This window comes from Lepisosteus oculatus, chromosome 6, assembly GCF_040954835.1.
Source record: "Lepisosteus oculatus isolate fLepOcu1 chromosome 6, fLepOcu1.hap2, whole genome shotgun sequence".
In the NCBI taxonomy this organism is placed as follows: domain Eukaryota; kingdom Metazoa; phylum Chordata; class Actinopteri; order Semionotiformes; family Lepisosteidae; genus Lepisosteus; species Lepisosteus oculatus.
Genome location: NC_090701.1, coordinates 10,649,198 through 10,669,543, shown reverse-complemented (window position 1 = coordinate 10,669,543; position 20,346 = coordinate 10,649,198). Strand labels below are relative to the sequence as shown.

At 39.9% G+C, this 20,346-nt stretch overlaps 1 protein-coding gene across 8 annotated transcripts in view; it reads left to right on the top strand.

The window, feature by feature from the left end:
- The window catches only part of prkag2a (protein kinase, AMP-activated, gamma 2 non-catalytic subunit a), a 129,303-nt gene that overhangs the window by 82,360 nt on the left and 26,597 nt on the right, over nt 1-20,346 (top strand). For 5 of the 8 annotated variants that reach the window (XR_001479230.2, XM_015354693.2, XM_015354692.2 and 2 more), the window contains 2 exons: nt 6,074-6,125; nt 18,855-18,964. Coding sequence is in view for 7 of the 8 variants with exons in the window: in XM_015354693.2 (XP_015210179.1) it covers nt 6,074-6,125; nt 18,855-18,964 (162 nt within the window). In the remaining variant the exon portion in view is untranslated. Of the gene's footprint in view, nt 1-5,393; nt 5,413-5,603; nt 5,718-6,073; nt 6,126-9,848; nt 10,261-18,854; nt 18,965-20,346 lie in introns of those variants that run through there. The other 3 variants (XM_015354697.2, XM_015354696.2, XM_015354699.2) reach the window with 3 other exon arrangements.

Below are 20,346 nucleotides of genomic sequence, written 5' to 3'. Positions count from 1 at the left end.
AAAAATGATCAATCTGAGTGAGTTCCCATGGTCTGGCTATTTTAAGGGCTTTGAAAAAACCCGGCCCAGGAGTGTCAGAGTTGGGGACTGCATTTTTTTCCTGGGTTATTATTTCACTCCAGATCTCTGCTAAATATGGCTGGGTGATGCAGAGCAACAAAAGTAAAATACAGTATGTTGCTTATAGACATACCAGCAGTATCCATGGTGGGAACTAGAACCCACACCCCTTAGATGGGACAACAGAGCCTCTTCCCCTGCTCAATGCCGCAAAATTTTAAAAAAGGCCGTTCGTTATAATTCTGTTTATTTGAAGAATTATTTTTGACAGCCAAAGGAATGTGAACTTGAAATGTACAAAAAAATAAAGTGCAGGGAGAGCAAAATGAATCTCTCTGAAAGGTTTTTGGAATTTAAGATAGTTGAACAGATTGTATACACGTTTAGGAGGCTGTGGTATGAATGAAAAAAAGATTGGTCTTCTGACACTGAATAACGTGCACACGCATCTTCTTTATATACAGAAAGAGCCCCGACATATTAAAATGAGCAGGCTTCCTTCCCTACCCCTACCCGTTGTGTGTTTGTCGTTTTTCGTTGCAGACGCTTGAAAGCTCTGTTAAAGCTGCTCTTTATAATCTGGTAATACTACCTCGAAAACATTGAATGCGGAAAGAATCAGAATGGGGCCTAATCCTACAGTTAAGAGTTTAAAGGATCTGGAGAAAATCTGTTAATGGCTGAAATCTCTTATGTAAATAATAAGATGGTTTAACAGCCAAAGGATTAGCAACTAGACATGCATTGCATAAGTAGTGTACATGTTCTCCAGAAAACAATAACAAAGCATGAGGAGCTTGGTAATGAAGAATTTCAAACCTGATTAATATGACCTCGAAATGACTGTGGCAAGATATCCGAAGAAGATGGGTTAAATCAAACTCGGCATGTTTGGAGCAAATCTGTTTTGTGCGGCTGCACTTTTCTATGCTGTAATGTTAGCAAAGGGTAGATACCGACATTAAGAGCAATTTGTATCTCATCATGAGCTACAGTATAATAGAAGGTTTGCCGTAGACAAGTGTGAGTAAGAGCCTGGCAATATACTGAAGACTAGTGTTTCCTCACTGAAAATAAATCCAGTCATAGAGTGAGATGAAAATCGAGCTCCTTGGCTTCTTTCTGTAGTTAAGCAACATAACAGCCATTAAACCTGAGGGGCAATGAAGCAGAAATCTGGAAATGATACTTAGAGCTTACTTACAGTAAAGTTGTCACATTTCCTCAGGATTCTCATTCAGTTTGTAAGCACAGTCATTTCACCCATGCTGTGAAGTATCGTACTTACATTGTAGAGTGTTTTGGAGAAGTGGTGTTTTGCCATCAAGGTTTTTTTTTTTTACCTTTTACCCCTTCTGTGTCAGATTTATTCTTGTTATCTAGTAAATAGGACAAAATAGATAAAAGATCATTTTGGGATACAATAGCATAAGTAATGTTGGAAATGCAGCAGACTGAGGCTTTCAGAATCAAAAAGGGAAAGGGAATTCTAGGGAGAAGGTCCTCAAAAACTCCCTTCCCAGTAAACAGCAGCTTGGCACTAATCTTGTTCCTAATTTGCCTCATAAATCTCTCTTCCAGGCAGAACCCAGCCTGACGCAGCCAAACTCAACCTGCTTTTCTGAAGTCTTCTTAGATCAGGTTTCGGGGTGGTTATAAGATAAATAAAATTCCCTCTGGGGTCGATAAAAATCATACAGACACACAGCACTCCGGTACATTTAAAAAGAATGCCAAAAAAAGAAGAGAAGAAAAACATTGCAAATTATACTATTATAAAAAAAAACATTGCACATCATTCTATTGCACATGTACAGTATAACATATAACAACATATAACATTTATAACAACTCACAAAACATATTGCACTCAAGTGGGTTGACATTTGCATTGACGGGTTTAATGGATGGTGGAACAAAGGAATGTTTGTATCTGTCTGACTTACATTTGGGAACCCTGAAATGTTTGCCAGAAGGAAGAAGTTGATATTCAGAGTTGAGGATGTGGGAAGGATCTGATAGAATTTTTCCTGCCTGTTTGATTAGGGATTTTTCAAAGATTGTCTGCAGGGAGGGGTGCTGTTTCACTCCCATGACCTTCAAAGCTGTCTGGATGAGGAGGGTAATTTGTGATTTAAAATGAACTGATAGATTACCAAACCACACTGAAATACCATATCTGATAATACTCTCGATTTCAGCACGGTTAAATAGTAGCAGCACTTCCTGTCGAACCCCAAACACTCTTAGTCTTCATCTTAGGAAATATAAGCGCTTTGAACTTTGGAGCAAACACTCTCAACATGAGTAGACCAGCACAGGTTACGGTCTATGTGTACACCTAAGTACTTATATGAATCAACCTGAGTGATAAGTTCGTTGTGGGTTACTACCTGTGAGTGATCACCAACTGCTCTGGGATCCAAAACTAATTCTTTGGTTTTTATTAACATTCAGCATTAAGGCTATTGTTGTCACACCATTGCAAAACCCTTTGGATTTCTGACAGGTATACAAATGAGCTGCTACCTCTATGCATTAAGCCAAGAACAACTGTATCATCTGAGAATTTGAAAATGAAGTTGATTTGACTACTGCTTGTAGAATCATTTGTATAAAGTGTGGACAGAACTAGAGAGCTCACTCAGCCCTGAGGGGCACCTGTGCTGATAGATCGTGACTCGGAAAGAGTTTTGTTGACCCTGACATACTGTGTGCGATTTGTTAAAAATGAATGGTACCATCCTATAATGTTATGATTAAGGGACATTTGCGTCAACTTGTTTATCAATAGATGGGGCTGCAGCATATTAAGTGCAGAACTGAAGTCCACAAACGGCATCCGAGCATAGGCATTGAGGTCCTCCAGGTGTTTTAGAACAAGATGCATAATGCTGTTGATTGCATCATCGGTGCCCCACCGGTGTTTATATGCAAACTTATGGCCTGGATGGGATAGCTTTTACCTAACAGGAAGTAGGTTACATGCACAGTTGTTGTATAAACAAAAGGTTATTGCTTCATTAAGTTATGTATATACAGTATTCATGATGTTTCCATATATACAGAGAGACTTTCTTCCTTATTTGAAAACCTGTTTTTTTTAGCTCTTGGCAAAGCTCTTGGTTTCATGTCCATGAAGTAAATATCAAAATTCATAGGAAAATACAAAAAAGGTACTTTAAAAAAAAAAGCTGTTTTAACAAACTGCCATCTGAAGTGCATATTTTTGTATTTCGATGTGATGCTGCTGTAGTTAAAACAGAATATTCTAAATACTGGTGATAACAAGGCTTTCTACATTTCCCAAGGTTATGAAGCAGGCTGCTTCTTCGTTGTGGTGAAGTAAACTGAACACTCCCATGATAGAAATTGTGATAAGATGGGGAAAAAAGTTAAATAACATGAAAAGCAGAACAAAGAACATTAAAAAAGGATTCTAGGGCCGTATACTTCAAAAACCACGCTGGCCAATGTAACATATCATCTTTTTAACGGCACATTTCACAAGAAAACATAACCCTTGTTTGAAATAACAATAATGCCATGATGGTATTCAGCTGGGCAATGTAACAGGTTTGTTGATAATGGTGTTCATGTGCATTTCTGTAATATTCTTTCTGAGGCACAGATCCTCTTTTTAGAACTTGTATGGGCTTGTAATGAAAGAAAACCAAAAAGGCTCATGGTTTATTGTTAAGAATTCAGTGTATTTGAACTGTGGCATGAGGTTAATCCCGTTATTGCATTTGCGTGTAATTGTTTTATAGCTCAGCTGCACAGCTTTTAACTCAAGTTGAGTTATTTCCTCTCCTGCTCAATTTAATGTGGGATATAAAGTGGTCACCCTTCCTGAAAAGGACAAATTTGGGGGGAATGTTGGAGTAGGACAGCCACTTTAAAAGACATCAGAAGTTTAGATTCCCCAAAGTATGAGTTAAAATACAATCACAAAGAGTTTGTTGTCTGTCAGTGGAGCTTCTTTTATTTTTTCTAAATGACCCCCGAGACTCAGGTAGCATAAATACTGTAATTTATTTCCATGATTTATCATCCCTGCATAATCTTAATCTTAATCATCAATAAAAGGTGAGTGAGCCAATTCCACAGGCAGGTACCACACCCAGATATTACCTTCAACATGGTTCAGAATGTGCTTGGCAGCACAAGATACAGTACCTGTATATCTTTATTGGCGATGGAAAGGTGGAGAAAACTGCAGATTTTCCAAAGAATACCACCTGGTCTGTGTAGTATGATGGAGGATGATGGCCTTACTCTGGAACTGGCTCACTCATCTTCATCGATGATGTACTGACGGCAGCAGCAGAAACGAATTTTGAATCTTCCGAAAACATTTTATCTGCTTATGAAGAACGTGCTTCTAAACTCATTGGGCGGTGCTTCACCATGCAGCATGACAGTGACCCAAAATATAAGGCCATTGTAAACAAAGTCACGGGAAGGAAAAACAGTAAAAAAAATCTTAAGACTGGCCAAGTCGATCACGAGAATTAATTTCAACTGAGCATTAATTTTGAATGCTGAAGAAACACATTTCCACCCTTAGAGGCAAGAATTCAAATGGAGTACAGAAAAAGCGTGGTAAATGATTAGTTTGGTGAGCTCGACAGTTAGTACTTCAAGGGAATATGCCACCAAATATTTACATTCTAAAGTTTACTCGTGAACTCCTCTGGTTGAACGGAGTATTTCCTCCTCAAATATGAACAAATGTATGCATGGGATTAGCTAAAAATAAAACATTAACATCATATTGTATTTATCAATATGTGTGGATCTCATGGTCATAAATTGCTTGACTGTAAACACGTTTTAACGCTCGTCTCGGTTCTCTTTTGAGCGCACTGTATAATTTAAATATTTTTGTGTGCTGTTCTTGTGTTTACGATGTGTCATTTGAAAACTACCGCTTGGGCAAGATAATAAAACAAAGCACAGCTGCCACGGCAGTTGTACGCATGTGAATATAAGCAGTTATGCTTTTCCTGCAGACGGTGGCTGGAAACTGCAGCGGCCGACAGCGGAGGGTTAGACAGGGAAACCCTGAGCTTCGCGCTGCTAGGCAACGCGGAGGCACAGGGGATTTCCTAATATGGTCAAATACTGTAGCTGGTGGTAGCGGGCAGGGGGGGTGGACTCTGGGCGGTGTGAGCGTGCTATTTATTTACAACCAAGCCACATCATGCACATTCGCAACCCTCCTGTTTTTTTAAGTTATAAAACGCTTTTTCTGCACAAGAATTTTCCTTCCTACATTCAGTCGCGACCTCGCCACACACCATCACCCCCACGACGGAGCCGCGCGTCGTTTGCACAGCGCAGACCCTGGTCTGTTTTCGTGGCGGTGGGGGGGGGGGGTCTTCTAGGCTACGATGATTCTGACGTTCTGGAATCGCCTTCCAGCGCTGGTACTGGGCAGCGGAGTTCAGAGCGCCGGCATTGTCCATTATGACTGCAGCAAACCGGAATGTTCCACTTTCACCTGGGTGGGGGGGGGGGTCAGGCTATTAATACATTACATTGGCGAGCGGCAAGCCTGAGCAGAAATGCGAGCGCATTCCTCATGCTTCAGCTCGGAAAGGGGACGAATGCGCTAGATAGATGAAAGCCATTTGCACCGGCGTTGTGTTTGGGTGGGCAGAGCCGCACGCCGACACTGTTTGGGGTTTTTTTTTCCCCCTTTTTCAGCTGAACTCGAAGGGTGGGGGGCGTCGTCCTGTCAAAGTCGTCCTCTCTGATCTTGCTCCAGCGGCGAAAGCGACGTCACGCACCTCGCCGCTGTTTTGAAATCGTGTGTTGGGCATTACAAACCGAGCTCCTCATTTGCTGCTGGTCCCTGCCGCCGTCGTGCCGTATTTCACGTTGTCAGAACGGCCTTGACTAGTCGCGCAACGCTTCCGACTCGCCCCCGGCGGTGCCTGCTGCAAGGGAGAGGTAGAGAGAGAGCGAAGAAAAGAGTTTGATCGTGCCTCGCCTCTCTCGTCCACAGGTCCACGGTTCAGCTGAAGGCATGCTGGAGAAACTTGAGCTAGAAGATGAAGGTAAGTTCCTGTTCCTCACAAAACATGGTATTTTCTTCTGCGTGCCGTTTTGTTTTTTTCCTCAGCAGTAGACTATTATGGCTGGGAATTGATTAGTAATGCCGAGGTCTGCTACTATCTTACTGACAGTAATAATTTGGGTTTCAACGCAATAGGAATTCCGGATTGCATTGCTGTAGCAAGCTTAATGTTAATGTTCTGGGAATCTACAGTGCAGCGTGCTTTCGCTGTACTGAGCGTGTAGACGGAAGCCGGACACCTCAAAGGGTTTATGCCCGTTTTGGGTATAATATTGTTGTTTTCCATTGTTTTTATATGTGCTCATAATAAGACTTGCCGGACGTTTTCGAGTATGCTGCGTTCATTTAATACTCGTGTGACGCTTCTTACCTGTGATGCATTGACATAAACGAGCTCTCTTCACCTGGGACACCGATTCGGACAGCACAGTGTCTCTAGTCTTCGCTTGAGTGACATTTTCTTTAACGTCGTCTGAACTTGTTTAATCTGATTATATTACAGTTGTTATTATTATAAGACAAATTAGTACTGATTGCGGCTTGTTTGATCAGTGCTCTTTTGGGGGGTACCGTTTCGGTGGAACAGCAGCCAACGTTGGAGAATATCCTGTAATATTCATGAATAGCTTGATTTGAGTTCCTTAAGATCAGGTTGATGAAAAGCTTACTTTATCAAGGATTGTATCAAAAGTAGGGTTCATTTAATGGCAGTGTTAAGCTTTGTTTTTTTCTGAAACGTAATTATGGTATAATTTACAGTACACGCTTGAAATCGAATAATTTGTTGTTGTTTTTTTTCGCCTTGGCAAATGAATTTTCCGTCGCTGTGTATCATCAGGTGCAGATTTAAAACCGTGCTACTCCGGCCGTCTGCTAAATGAAAGCAACTTATACGTGGGCTGATTTTTAATGCGTAAATGTGACTTTGTTAAAGGGATTCCGTCCTCCCTAGGGGAAACGCGCTGCTGTCAGATCTGTGCAAACCTGTGTTGGCGCGGGCACTTTGTGACGTATTATGCGTGTCTAGGCGGCCTGAGTGATGCGTCATAATAGACTTTTTTCTTAAATCTAGACTCACATTTAGAGCTTTAGTAGTTTTCAATGTTCAGAATACCCGGTTGCAGCGTTGCTGAAGGTCACTAGTTTGCTGCAATCTGTTTAGTAATGATACTAATTTTAAGTGACTGCGTCTAATAGGTGTGGGTGTGTACGTACTGTACTCTCCACAAAGAAATATCTCACCACTTGTAGCATATTTATCAGTTGTTTATGTAGCTCTGTAGTCTGAGCTTAGTAGACCTGTTTCTTCTGAGATAAGGCAAAACGGAAATTTTATGCTAGTACATGTTTTTAATAAAAGAGCTTAAACATTGGACATTGAGACGTTTAAAGAACAGGCAAAACGCTCGTCTTGTTAATTTTTATTTCGCCTATCAGATCTTTCAGAACTCGGAAACACCTCTGGGATTCTGTGAGTAGACCTGTTACTCATCCCAGGGAGTGCAGATGAGATCTAAGTAGAACTTACAGAACGAAAAATGTACATCTGGCAGCATCTACTATCTTGTTAAAAGTTAATGTTGTCAGAATGCTTTGTGCTGAATTGCTCCAAAAGTCCCCTGCCCCTCCAGAAGACTAACACCATTTTCTAGAAATTAGAATGACTAAGTTGAGCTTGCGTCAGTGGTTTTTAGCTCTGCGCTCTGACCTGACAGAAATGTTTTTACTTCTCTCAGCCTGTCCTTTGGCCAGGTGGCTGGCCGTCAGCCAAATCGTTTCAGCCTGAATCCTCAGTAAAACACCCCTGGGTGCTTGTGTTTGCTGGGTGGTAGTATTTCCCGTGAAACACTTATTGCGTTCTCAGTTTCCTCTTTCTAGACTGTAGAAATAGGGCATCATTGTAGGCACTTGAGTTATTCGTCAAAAGTCCTGGATTCCCAAGGGTTGCTTTCCAGGCCTCTCTTCCCAATGCTTGTGTGTTTCCACAGCGCCGAGTTCCAGGCTGTTAAGGTAACCTCTCCAGGATTCGTTGTAACAACGATTTAATCCATGCTAGATTGGCTGTTTCGGCATTTTCCTGGCACTATGTTACTGGTGATGCCACTTTTAGCTTCCTGTTGTCCAAGTGCATATTTCTCTTCATTTCATCCAACAAGCTGCCTCCCATTTTAGGTGTATCAACTTTAATTTGTCGAGATTTCCCACATCTGAATTGCAGATACCTCGGGAAAGTCAAGCAAACTGTCACAGAACAGAGTCTGGAACAACAGTTCCCCCCCTCAATCCCATTTCTGTTGTCCTTTCAAAAGTTTACTAATTGCGTCTTGATTCAGATTATTTCATTTAAGCGAAGCCCCGTTCCCAACCGTGATCACTTAGCAGTTTGAAAAGGATGATAGAGTTTTCAAAGCCTCAAGGTTAAATTTTAGTTGGCCCCATCTACTCTGTTCTTTTTAGAGGTATTCAGATAAAGGGAGAAATCGGTAGTCTGCACAATACACAGCATTTACTGTACAAAGAAAGCAATAATACAGTTATTTAAAACAAAAAAATGACTGTATTCTACTTTTGCTTTCTTTGTACAGTAAATGCTTAAAGTCTTTTGTAGGTCTGCAATTTGCTTGTTGTTCAATATAGTAGTACCCTGTGTATTGTGAAGACTACTGATTTCTCCCTTATTCTGACTTTTTGGTTTGGAATACTGTAAGATTACGTTCACAGTGAGACTGCTGTGTTCTTCTGGCCTCTTTTCTTCTACGTTTTTTTCTCTTCTTGTCTTTTTAAGCCCTCAGTAGGCCTCTGAGTGTTTTGTTTGTGTATTGCATTTGTTTGAAAGATAAGAGTTCCCTGTTGTGCGCAACTCCCAGCCAGAGTGGAACCTGCACATCAAGCTGGTTTCCACTCTGCTTTCCTATACAAAATTTGAACATGTAGTGTCTGAAGGACGTGAATCCCTCTGGGAATTAAGTACTGCCCGATTTTATATTGGTAGACTATTGCTAACGCAATGAATGTGGAATCTATCTATAAATACCAGCTCTATTTATGCCCAGAAAACTTTCTTCTTGAAAGAACACAATGGGTGCTGTTTTCTGCAAGATCTATTTAGGATATTGAGAATAACTGCATTAAAGCAGATAAGACTGTGGCTTAAACCACAAGCACCTCGGTAAGTGGAGTGAAACAATTGGGGAAGTTTATGAAAAGGAATGCATAAGAATACTATGAATAATAGAATACATATTCATTCTATGAATATGTAGAATTAATAGAATAATCAAACAATAAGTAATGTTTGATTAATTTATGAATGGAAATTTGATACAAAGGATACTGCCACTCCAAAAACATATACATATGAAATAATATATAAACATATATATTTACGATTTTCAGATGTATTATGTAACGGAAGCATTAGTGAAGGCTTATCAGTAGAATCAAGTCTGAAATAATTCCCTGCTGACAGTATAGCCAAGGATTGGACTAGTGTGTAGTACGGTACAGTAGATGTCCCTCAAAGTAAGAAAGTAAAAGTCATTTGATTCGCTTGCCTGCAGGTCAGGAACTTCAGTGTCTCCTTGGTGGAAAGTTACTGATTGACAGTGCTGTAGTTTTACTTTAACTTTAAATCCTCATAGCTCAACGTCCTGTGCTAAAGTCAGACAGCCCAGTAACGCAGAAAGGAAATTTCTTGTCGGTGGTGGCTGGGGAGACCACTGCTGTAGGTACAAGACATCCTTATAGTTAAAAAGGGTGCAAAAATTTGCCTTTACATTTATTGTAGTTTTATCAGGCAGATGTGCTTCTCCTCAACCTTTTGCTGTTGCTCTCAGGTTTTCTTACTTTATAGCGGGTCCTGTTCATCTGTCCAGCCTAGTGACATTCATTTGAGGCCCTTGTCCACCAGGACATCCTTACACATCCTTTATAGCCCTGAAGGGGAGACGTCCTGGAAACCATGAAGAAATGGACCAGATACATGAATAAATGATTAAAAATAAAAAGGCTCTGGAAACACACGTTTTGGATACATCCACTCCAGCAGCTTCTGTTACCTCGGTTGCTTTGTAGGAATGGCGAGGGGTGGGTTATTGCGGACGTGCTGCACCTGGGTGAGTAATTTGTCACTTCAAGACATTCATTTTTTGATTTAATGTAAGGGGTTTCCTGGGATAGTTACCTGGAGTTAGATCTGTCGCCTTCCAGCCAAGGTTTCTCACTTGTGGATATTATCCCCCTCATCTGTTTTTTGTTGTGTGCTTATGATCTATCTCGGAGCCGCCAGAAAGGGCACCTTGTTCTCACCTTATTTCCCCCAGTTCAGGGAAAGTTGAATGAATTCTGTTCTCCAGTCATTGCTCTGGGGGAAAAGACGAGCCCTTTTCACTCAACTTTGGGTCTTGTGCCATGTTTTTGCCTGGGTTTTTCAGGAGTGAGGAAACCACTGAGAGGCTGGTGCCATCACATGGCATCAGCGTACCCCAGAGCAGGCAGCAGAGGAGTTCATCAGATCTGAACTTGCTTCGTGACAGTTTTTTTTCCAAGGATACCAGTATTCTTTGCGGCATTCCATTCGTGTAATTGTGCTTGTTGGCGAGAGCCGGACTCGTTTTGTTTCATTAATGCCCTTGTTAAAACTGGCACTTAGTTGCATAGGGAGGAGTCAATGTAGTTTTGGTTTGCGCACGGTTCATGTTTAGTGGAGATTGTGATTTCTCACTCTCTTTCTATATTTATTTTAACCAGAATAATGGTAACAGAGTTGGCACAGAGGCCCTGGGTGTCACACTGACTAAGCTTAATGATGTCTTGTGTCTGAAATGTTTTTCTTAATATTTGGAAAAGTGGAATTTTGTTTTATTTTTATTTTATTTCGGTATTTCCGTCTTTCGGGCTGGGATTTTTGGGTCTGTTTTTGACTAATGTAACAGGGGTTTTATGATATAGAATTGGTGGACTTGGTGGGAGCCACATTAGGATTACTGTCTTTTTTTTTGTGGGGGTGGCAGAAGATGTTCATGATTATGGAGGTGGTGCTGCCTCCTGTTGCTGTGGTCTCTCCATCTCATTAATTTCAATAGAGACGTTGCTTATTTCTCTTTGACGGTGGATTTGGTCTCTTGACAACCCATGATTAATGTCTTTGTTCTTTCTGGACCTTGTGTCCCCGAACAAAGAAGGAAAAAATGGAATCCCTGATCTAGGAGTCTAACCTGAAACAATAAGACGTTTGTAGATATCCAAAGTCATGTAGTCTTTATTACTGTTGAAGGGATTTTCAGATCTATTTATTGGTTTCAGATGGTGAGGTAGGAAACATTTTATATTTGAAAACTAATGTTTTGGATAAAAATCCTCATTTTTTTGTCAGAATGTGACTGATATTTGAGGCCAAATTCCTTACTGGAACATGCCGAGTTTGATGCGATTCCTGTTGCACACATGAATGCTTTCATGAATCATCTACTTGCTGGATGTTTGTCTCCTTTAATCCATCATGACATCTACAGCATTGAGTATTTTTATGTCGTATCTGTGTAGTGGATATTTTGCCTGGAGTATTTTTGGTTTAGTCACAAATCAAGCACTGTTTTTTTTATTTCTTTTATTTTTTTCTGTTGCGTGTCGGTAGGACTTTTTTTCATCCTGCAGCATGTAAGGAGTTTAATTAGCATAAAATAAGATATGGAACGCTTAAAGACTTGCTCCTGTAACATCCTTTTGCTGGTATGTGATAGACAGTTACTATGAATGCATCATTTAACCTAAGCTGACAAGTGCAAATGTGTTGTCCATTTGTGGGAGTGGATGACATCCAAGTGATATGATTGACTTGGTGAACATATCTGTACATTTTGCTGTTTGCAGATCTAAGAGCAGTGCAGAAGCTTGTTGCGAGTACCGGATTTTATCATAGCTGTGGTTACTTGCTGTTCCTGTTAAATATGAGGAATCTGTACTTTATTACAACAAAGGGTTGTTCCACAGTAATTTAATTCATGGATCCCTGCCAGTCTCTTATCTTTGTAGTCTGAATAATGATACTGTGTGGTGATTGTAGGCTTGTATACGGCCGTTCTCCTTTGGCATTCAGTGTTTGAAATGATGGCACTTCCTGTTCTGTCTGGGGGTACTTCAGAGGTCTTTTAAATTACTGTCCAAAAAAAAAGCATTGATTTTTTTACGGGTGCCAAGCTTTTCATATGCACATGACAAAATGCCAATTTGATTTGGTCATGGAAGGGTAGATTCCCCTTATTATGAAACCGAGTAACATATAGTGAAAAATGTTTGGTTTTTCTTTCACGAGTGGCCTACAACCAAACTGTGTTTTTTTTCCCCCTATGAAAATTGATGTTTGTACAGTAGTTAAGGGCAGCTTTCTAGCAATACCTGTTAGCTGGTATTGTCACCTGTAAGCTCTTTGTCATCCATTCTTCCATGCTAAAGAGTGATGGAGTCTTCTCTGTGGCTTGGAACATTCATGTGTATTACTTTAGTACTCTGCCCTCTGTGATTTAGACCACTGTCCCAGTGAGTGAGTAACTCTTTGTTGTGGGAAGCACCACCTTTATTTAAGGTCTTAAAACAGGGTAGGCCCGCAGACCCAGTTCTAAATATTTCATTTAAGCATTAAACACGAGCTGAGGTGTCACTTTTGGTGTTTTACTCTCACAAAGCTTGTAGTCGACTTTCCGTTGACTTATACTGATACTAAATGATACTTATGTTATTTTTTATTATCTAATACCTGTGATTTATTTTTGTGTAAATGCTAGTGAGAAAGAGAGAGCGATCAGCAATTTAAACATACAGTATCTGAGCAACTACTGTATGTTGCTTTAACAAATATGGGTGTTTGAATAATTCTGACAGGGCCAAGTACTCAATCTGGAGCCTAGTCTAAGTGAGTGCAGTAAATAATATGGCTACTCTGTTGAAAAGATTAACACCCCCTTGCATTGTACAATACATTTTACATACTGTGAAGCTGAAACTGTTATCAGTTCTGTGAACTCTAATAGTAATCATTTCTCATAAGGGAAAGAAAGCGCATGGCTGAAAATACAGTACTGCCGAATTAATTCAGTGTTTCAGCTGATCTCTTACAGAAAATATGTACCATGAAAGTCTTATTTTTTTTTGTTAATCCCTCTGATAAAAGATAAACCAATAAATCCCTTTATCGCAATAATCTTCAGATCCAAAACATCAGATGGCATTTTATCATATGCTGTTCATGAAAGCTGGGATGAAATGGGAGGTACTGAATGGAGCTGTAGAAGGAGACCTGTGGGTGCTGGCCTTATTCCTGGTTGATTGCACACGGTTTCTGTTTGCTGGGAATATGCAGTTGAGCAGTGAGCAACCCTTTTCACGATCCGGTCCTTTGGGGCTTGTGGTTAACTTTGTTTTCAGAGGGGTTTCTTTCTTTTCTCATGATGTGGCAAACAGTTGCCCCTTTAATGTTTTTCTCTTTCTTGTACATTTCTAGGACAAACAAGTAGCTGAATTGTACAAGAGTGGGAGAAAGGTATTCAAGTCCTGTATGATCTTTAGGATTGCATCAGTCGATACACTTTTTCCCCCCCAAAAGATCAAATCAGGTATGTCCATCGAGAGGGTGGTGACACACAATTATAATTGCATAGAGTAATAATGTACAGTCTATTCTACTTTTATGTGACTTCATTCCCAATTCTCAGCTTGATGGACTCCCCATGCCCCTTGTAGAACATTATGCTTATCTCAGTGCAGGCAGATTTGACCTGGAAGCTGAAAAATGTGCCGTATGGACTCCGTACCATTTAAAAAGAGACCCTTCTTTCTATAGACTGTGATTCCAGATATGGTTCAAAATACTTACATGGTTGTCTTGCCAGCAAGGTTAATAATCCTAACTTTTGCAATGTTTGCTGTATATGCCTGCATCTTATTTTTTTTCCCCCAAGCATGCATATTTTTTATTAGTTTTCCATAAACGCTGGTGGAGGAGTGCCTATCATTCCTGCTTTTTGAATTTCTCTTGTGTGCTCCCATCTACTTACAGACCTGGTTTAACCTTGTTTAGGCTGGCTGCATCTGATTTTAATTACATAAATCATATCCTTCACCCACTAGATCCTCTTTTCAACTGGCAGACTTGTTAATCAGCTTTGCAAAGCTGGTTCACACCATAGAGCTGAGCTCACCCGAGATACTCCCACCAGTTCTTCGTATACTCCTGGTCTTTTATACGTTTTATTGAATATCTAAAATCGTAACTATCTTTAATATGTTAGAGCTGGGTAACCCATGGATTGGGGTAGACTTTCTCAAGGAAACATATTTTGTTTTACTTTATTCACATCTTATTCAAACAGAAATAGCATCTTGCTCTTGGGGTTCATAACTCAACTTTGGGGGGGCTCCTTGTCTGCTTTCACTGTTTCAGAATTGTGCCATTAATTAATCTGCTTGCTTGCTTAGATTTCTCTTGACATATTTCTGCATTCAGGGCCTGTTTTAAAACCTATTTTCAAGCATATTATTCTATCAACTTCAGCCTGCAGATCTTCTGTGCAGTCTCTCTTCAACTGGTTAATGAGGAGTTCACTTATTTCTGACTGAACAGTTCTTATTAGGTCATCAAGTTTTGATGTGCAAACACAGATGGGAATGACAATGCATCAAACACTCAGGCAGTATGCATTTGTTATTCCTCTGCGGAGTTCCAGTTGATTACAGCTGATGTACAGTAGCTGCATCAGGGAAGCTCTGAGACTGGGACAAGGTTCACAAGAGGTTGAATGTGATTTCGTAATTAAAGATCTGAAAGCGAATTTGAAAGATATGCTGCAAATGGAGGATTGAAATCCTATACACTGATAAAGATTAAGCCGGATCAGGAACCAGAAGAGACGGGGGGGGCACCAAGGACCAGAGCAGGGAACTGCTGAGCTGTCAGTCTGTCTGATGAGAAAAGGGTTTGAGAGTTTGACCTTCGGGAGGACTCGGTTTGTATTTAGTCCCATGTCCCACTGTACATGAATATGCCTCTTGCATTATGCCAAGTCTGTTTGTCGGCCATGTTGAAGACATTTTGTAAACAGTTTAACGTGCTTGAATGTCAGGATAACATAGGAGAACCTCTCAATACTTTGCACTGTAAGATTCTGAATTTCAGCGCAGCAATCATGACAGAGTCGCAGCTTTTATAGCATCTTCCATGAACATGTAAAGAACAGTTTGTGACTGCCATATCCCGTACAATATTTAAGCCATCATGTTATTGCAAACACAATGTGCTGGAACGCATGTCCGAAATAGTGCTAAATGGTGCATTTTAACAAGCAATAGTCAAATCTGTTGTCGGGATGTCTTATTGAACTACATCTGCACTAACAGTAATAATTCAGGTTGAATGTCTTTCCAATCTTTTCGGTTACTGTAACCGGAGGGGGGTGTCAGGAGAGGAATGGGCAAAGAGAAAAGCCTTTTGACCAAGTGCAAGGTCTTCAGATGTTTGTTTAAATGTTTATGTCAAAGGTTGCAGAGGCTGTCAGTGAAAAGGGGATTTTTTTTAAAATGCATTGTTCCGTCTGACTAAAATTCTAATTTAATTTCTTGAAGAGCTTCCTATGCTTTTTTTCCACTTGATGTGTGTTTTATCTCTTAATTGCCACACCACAGCCACCCAGGGATTGAGGATTAAGAACAGCATAGAGGAGATTGTACCTTGGCCAGAACAAAAAAAAAACAACCCAGTAATATTATTATTCTATTCTCTGCACTTTCAGAATGTCTCATGAGATTTAAAATTCAAGATGTTAAGCAATTAGCACTGGTGAGAATTCAGTCGGACATCGTAGAAAATTGACACGTTGGCTTTGAATGTATGATTAATTTACATAAATGGCAATTATGCTGTGGTTATGAAATATCCACCCTGAGACTGACTGTGCAGGGGGTAACATACTGTAGTTCACTGCCTTGAAGTGTATGGAAATCAGGGAAGCAATTTTCTTTGTTTCATACCCTAAATACTTGTCTCTCTTATGCATGGAAGAGTATTCTTGTGCAGCACTTTATCGTGGTGGGTTAAGGCTGATGAGACAGTTGAATGTGATGTCAACACAAGTTATGAAAGTGTTAATAGGAAATGGGAGCAGTTGCACAAATGAAGATAGGTTGGTTTTTCTTCCTAGATTACTTTGTTTTTCATTAGAGGAGTGCTACAAAAGCAAGCACATCATGATAATTATCCATTAGGAAAAGGAGTAATTTAGTCACTTATTATAATTATGGGGTGTGGATATTTCAAATAGTTATGGGAAAAATGCCTTTACTAATGAATTTCTCATACTTTTACCACTACCCCTGGTTTTCCTCCTGTACCTTCTGTAGTGACATGTTACAGTGAGAAGTATGTAGGGTGTGGTCCCACATCCGTAATTAATAGAAAACAAAGCTGATTGCTTTTATATTCAGTAAGGTGTCAGCAAAAGACTCAAGTGTTCTCAACTGTTTAACTGTAGATCTCACTTTTGCATGAGCAGCTTGTACTAAAACCCAAATCTAAAATTGTTTGCTCTTATTTTTAGCTAGCCTTTCATTTTAATTAATTGTATGCCCTTTTCTCAACAATTATATAAAAATATACAGAACTTTTACTATGTTCAAGGCATGATATAATGCATTTAAATTTATTTTGAGAAGTATTTTAGAGGTCTCATCTCTGAGTTTTTTTTTATTTTTTTTATTTTTTTATTTCTCACTTGGTCATTAAATGTAGTTTGGAAAGTTCAGCTACATTCAGATTTCACCTCCTCTACACATCTTTCACGGCGATGACTGTGGTTTCTTGTTGGCTATCCTTGACCTTATTTGCCTGCTTACCTATCAGATTGGAATTAATTTTCATGTATGTTTAAATTAAGTAGACTTATTAAATTAAGAATTATAGCGTTTTATCCCTGGGATATATGTTTGAGGAAAATACTGTGCAAGTTTTATGAGGTTTGTGTATCCTGAAGGTTTATCAGTAGATTAGGAAGCACTTGGCATCTGAATCTGGCATTAATTCCCAAAGCTTCGAGCAATATATGTTGATCCAAAAGGTACCCAATTGGATTTTGCCATGACTGAGTCACTGTGAAGGCCTGGAGCTCCCTATGGCTACCATCTGTGCCACTGAGACTCCCTTCATGCTTAGTGTAACCAGTTCTGTGTAACATCTTTCACAAAAGAGCTTACTGTACAGTAGGTCTTTATTATGTTATAATAACACAGTGAATCTTTATTCCAATCAGTGTCTTTCAGTCAGGAGGCAGAAGCTAAGTTCAAATTAAAAATGTGGATAGGCAGCATATTGCAGTTTGTAAAACTGAAAACCAAGATCTTTAAATATCATGTTTGTATGTTTAACTTGACCGTATATAATCCCACTTGTGAATTGCCAGTGTTTGCCACATGCCACAATGCAAAGAATGAAGTGTTGCACAGTGCTGGGAGAATGAGGAGGGGCAGACATGCTCTTCTGGTTTGTCTTTTGCAGTCTCCCCAGTGCCTCACGGTAGAGCCAGTTGGCAGTTCTCAGTTCTCCTGGCCTGCAGGTGCCTGTGTAGTTGCAGAAGTTGCTCTCTAGAGCTTGATGAGCCGTGATGAACTCATCCCATCCTGGCCCCAACAGCACTGTGGCCAGTTTTGCACTTGACAACTGTCGAATTGAATTTCAATTTCTGTATGATCATCTCTATGACCATAAAACATGGTTCCAGCTGTTATTCAGTTTCGGGTTGCCTTTTTTTCCTCCAGAAGAGGATTATTCCTTGGAACACGGACGTAAGTGCCCCATTAATGCAGGCATCGTCAAATCGTGACATCTTCTATCCTGAAGATTCAAGTTCTCCATTGATATATTAAGTTATAGATTTCTTTATATCATTATATATATAGCTGTGAACCACATGCATCACTCCCCTTAGCGGTGAGATATAGCAGGATGTTTTTCCTGGCAGAATTGCCACTGTACCAGTAGCTCTACATTTCTTAACAGCAGACACATCGGTTGTTTTATAGTGTTCCCCCAGACTTGTGAGAGTCATTGACTTTCGACCTGCAGTCTTTGGAAAGGTCCCTGACCTTCATAATGATGATGAGTCTTCAATTGTTCTCTTGAATGTCTTCCATGTTAGCTCCTTTTACACCCCAGGTAAACGGGAACCTATGGAGGCATTTGGGTTGTTACCGAGGCTTCTACTGTACTTCTGAAGAGCGAAATGTTCATTTTATTTAATAATACATAAGTATGGGAATAACTGCTTTCTGGTTTCAGCGATGAGAAATAGGGTGTGCAATGTAACTGCAGTATCACATTTTGGATTGTTTTATGCAACACATCATGCAGTCTAACTTTTTGATCCCATTTTAATTGGGACTGTGAACACCTATGGAGAGCACTGCACATTATAGTAAAATTCAAAAGGTAAGACTGTTTAATTTGCATTCTAAGTAGTGACTCGTTTTTGAGTTGAACTAAAATAGCTTTTCAGTATCAACCCTGATTAGAGAAGTAATTTGTGTTTTTAGTGTTTGACAAATGCCTCTGGAAAGTTTTTTTTTCTGTCTACAGTAAATTGGATCATCAATTGGATGTGGCCAAGGAAGTGAATCTTTGGTTCATTGTAATTATATATATATATAATTTTTTTTTGTTTGCTTGCAGCTGTTGAAGAATCGGAAAGCGACATTTACATGAGGTTTATGAAGTCCCACAAGTGCTATGATATTGTTCCAACCAGCTCCAAGCTTGTTGTCTTTGACACTACGTTGCAGGTGAGTGTTATTGAAATCTGGGTTGTATATATACAGCAACACATGAACGTCTTAGGGGGGATAGATTTGTGTTCAGCTGGTAATTGGAAGAAAAAGGATTCATAAATGCCTGGAAACCCATAATAAATAATTTACCGTTATGCGTCCATGCTTTTATTCTCCGGAATCTGGTGCGTCACTGATAAAGGGAGTTACACATACTCCTTTAGTCTAAATCTTTTTCCTGGAAGGAGGCATTCACACAGGAATGTTGAATTCAAAATCGCTATATGAAGTCACATTGGTGGCTAGATATTTTACTCATCTGGGAAGGGCAGGTGTCCTGTCTGAGGTAGGCCTCGCCTTGTAGCCACTGCTTGCTGCTGTGAGCTGTGGCTCCCCCACTGCCTTGGATTGGAGGAGGTGGTTAGAAAATGGAGGGATAGCAAAAGAAAGGAGGCCATTTGACCCATCTAGTCCATTTGGTTGCTAGTGAGTGATTTACCTGAGGATATGATCCAGTCATTTCTTGAAGGAAGAAAGGGTGTCTTCAGAAACGTAGCTTGATCCACGATCCCTTGCGGTAAAGTGTTTTTCCGTTTTAAATGCACTTTCCTCTAGTTTAGTTCCCAGAGCCCTCTTGGGGAAAAACCTGAACAGATCTCTGCAGTGGCAGAAGAGCAGTGCTCAACTGGCCTGCATCTGACAGAAGGACTGGAGCATGCTGAAACTGTATTCTCCCCTCTTTGTACTAATGATTTTAGTAAGTTAGTCACTGCAGACTAACATAGACTTAGCTCATTTTTTACCACTGCATTTATGTTCTTAATTAATGACTATCAACCTTTGAAAAACAGACTGAAGAGATAAGCTTAAATGGCACATAGGGATTTTAGACACCGGAAGTTTAACAGGCTACATAGATTCAGGCTACAACTAATTTCAGTTTTCCTTCCCTCTTTAAAATATTTATGTGGCATTCTTTTACTCAAGTCTTTTTTTTGTTTTTAAGGGACAGTTAGTGTTTATTAACCGGTATACTGTAACATTTATTTTACTATGCAGTTCTGTGACCTTAGAACTAGCTTAAACGCATAGCGCATGTGAAATGTGCAGCATGAAGTTTTTACTTCACACTTAGTGGAGAAAGCTGGGGAGGGGGGGAAAAACAAGCAATGAAAATGACCTATTTGTGCCATCTCGATAAAGACCGTATTTAATTCAGTGAATGCTTGCTTAAAGTTGCAGCCATCAAGACATTAGCTGAGCATAACTGAATCCCATTAACTTTATGTTCAATCATTTTAGTTGTTTACTCAAAAGAAATACTATTAAGGACAGGGTGGCAAAGTGGCTTGTACTGCTGCTGTCTCCCAGCTGCAGGGTATCTGAGGCTGATCCAG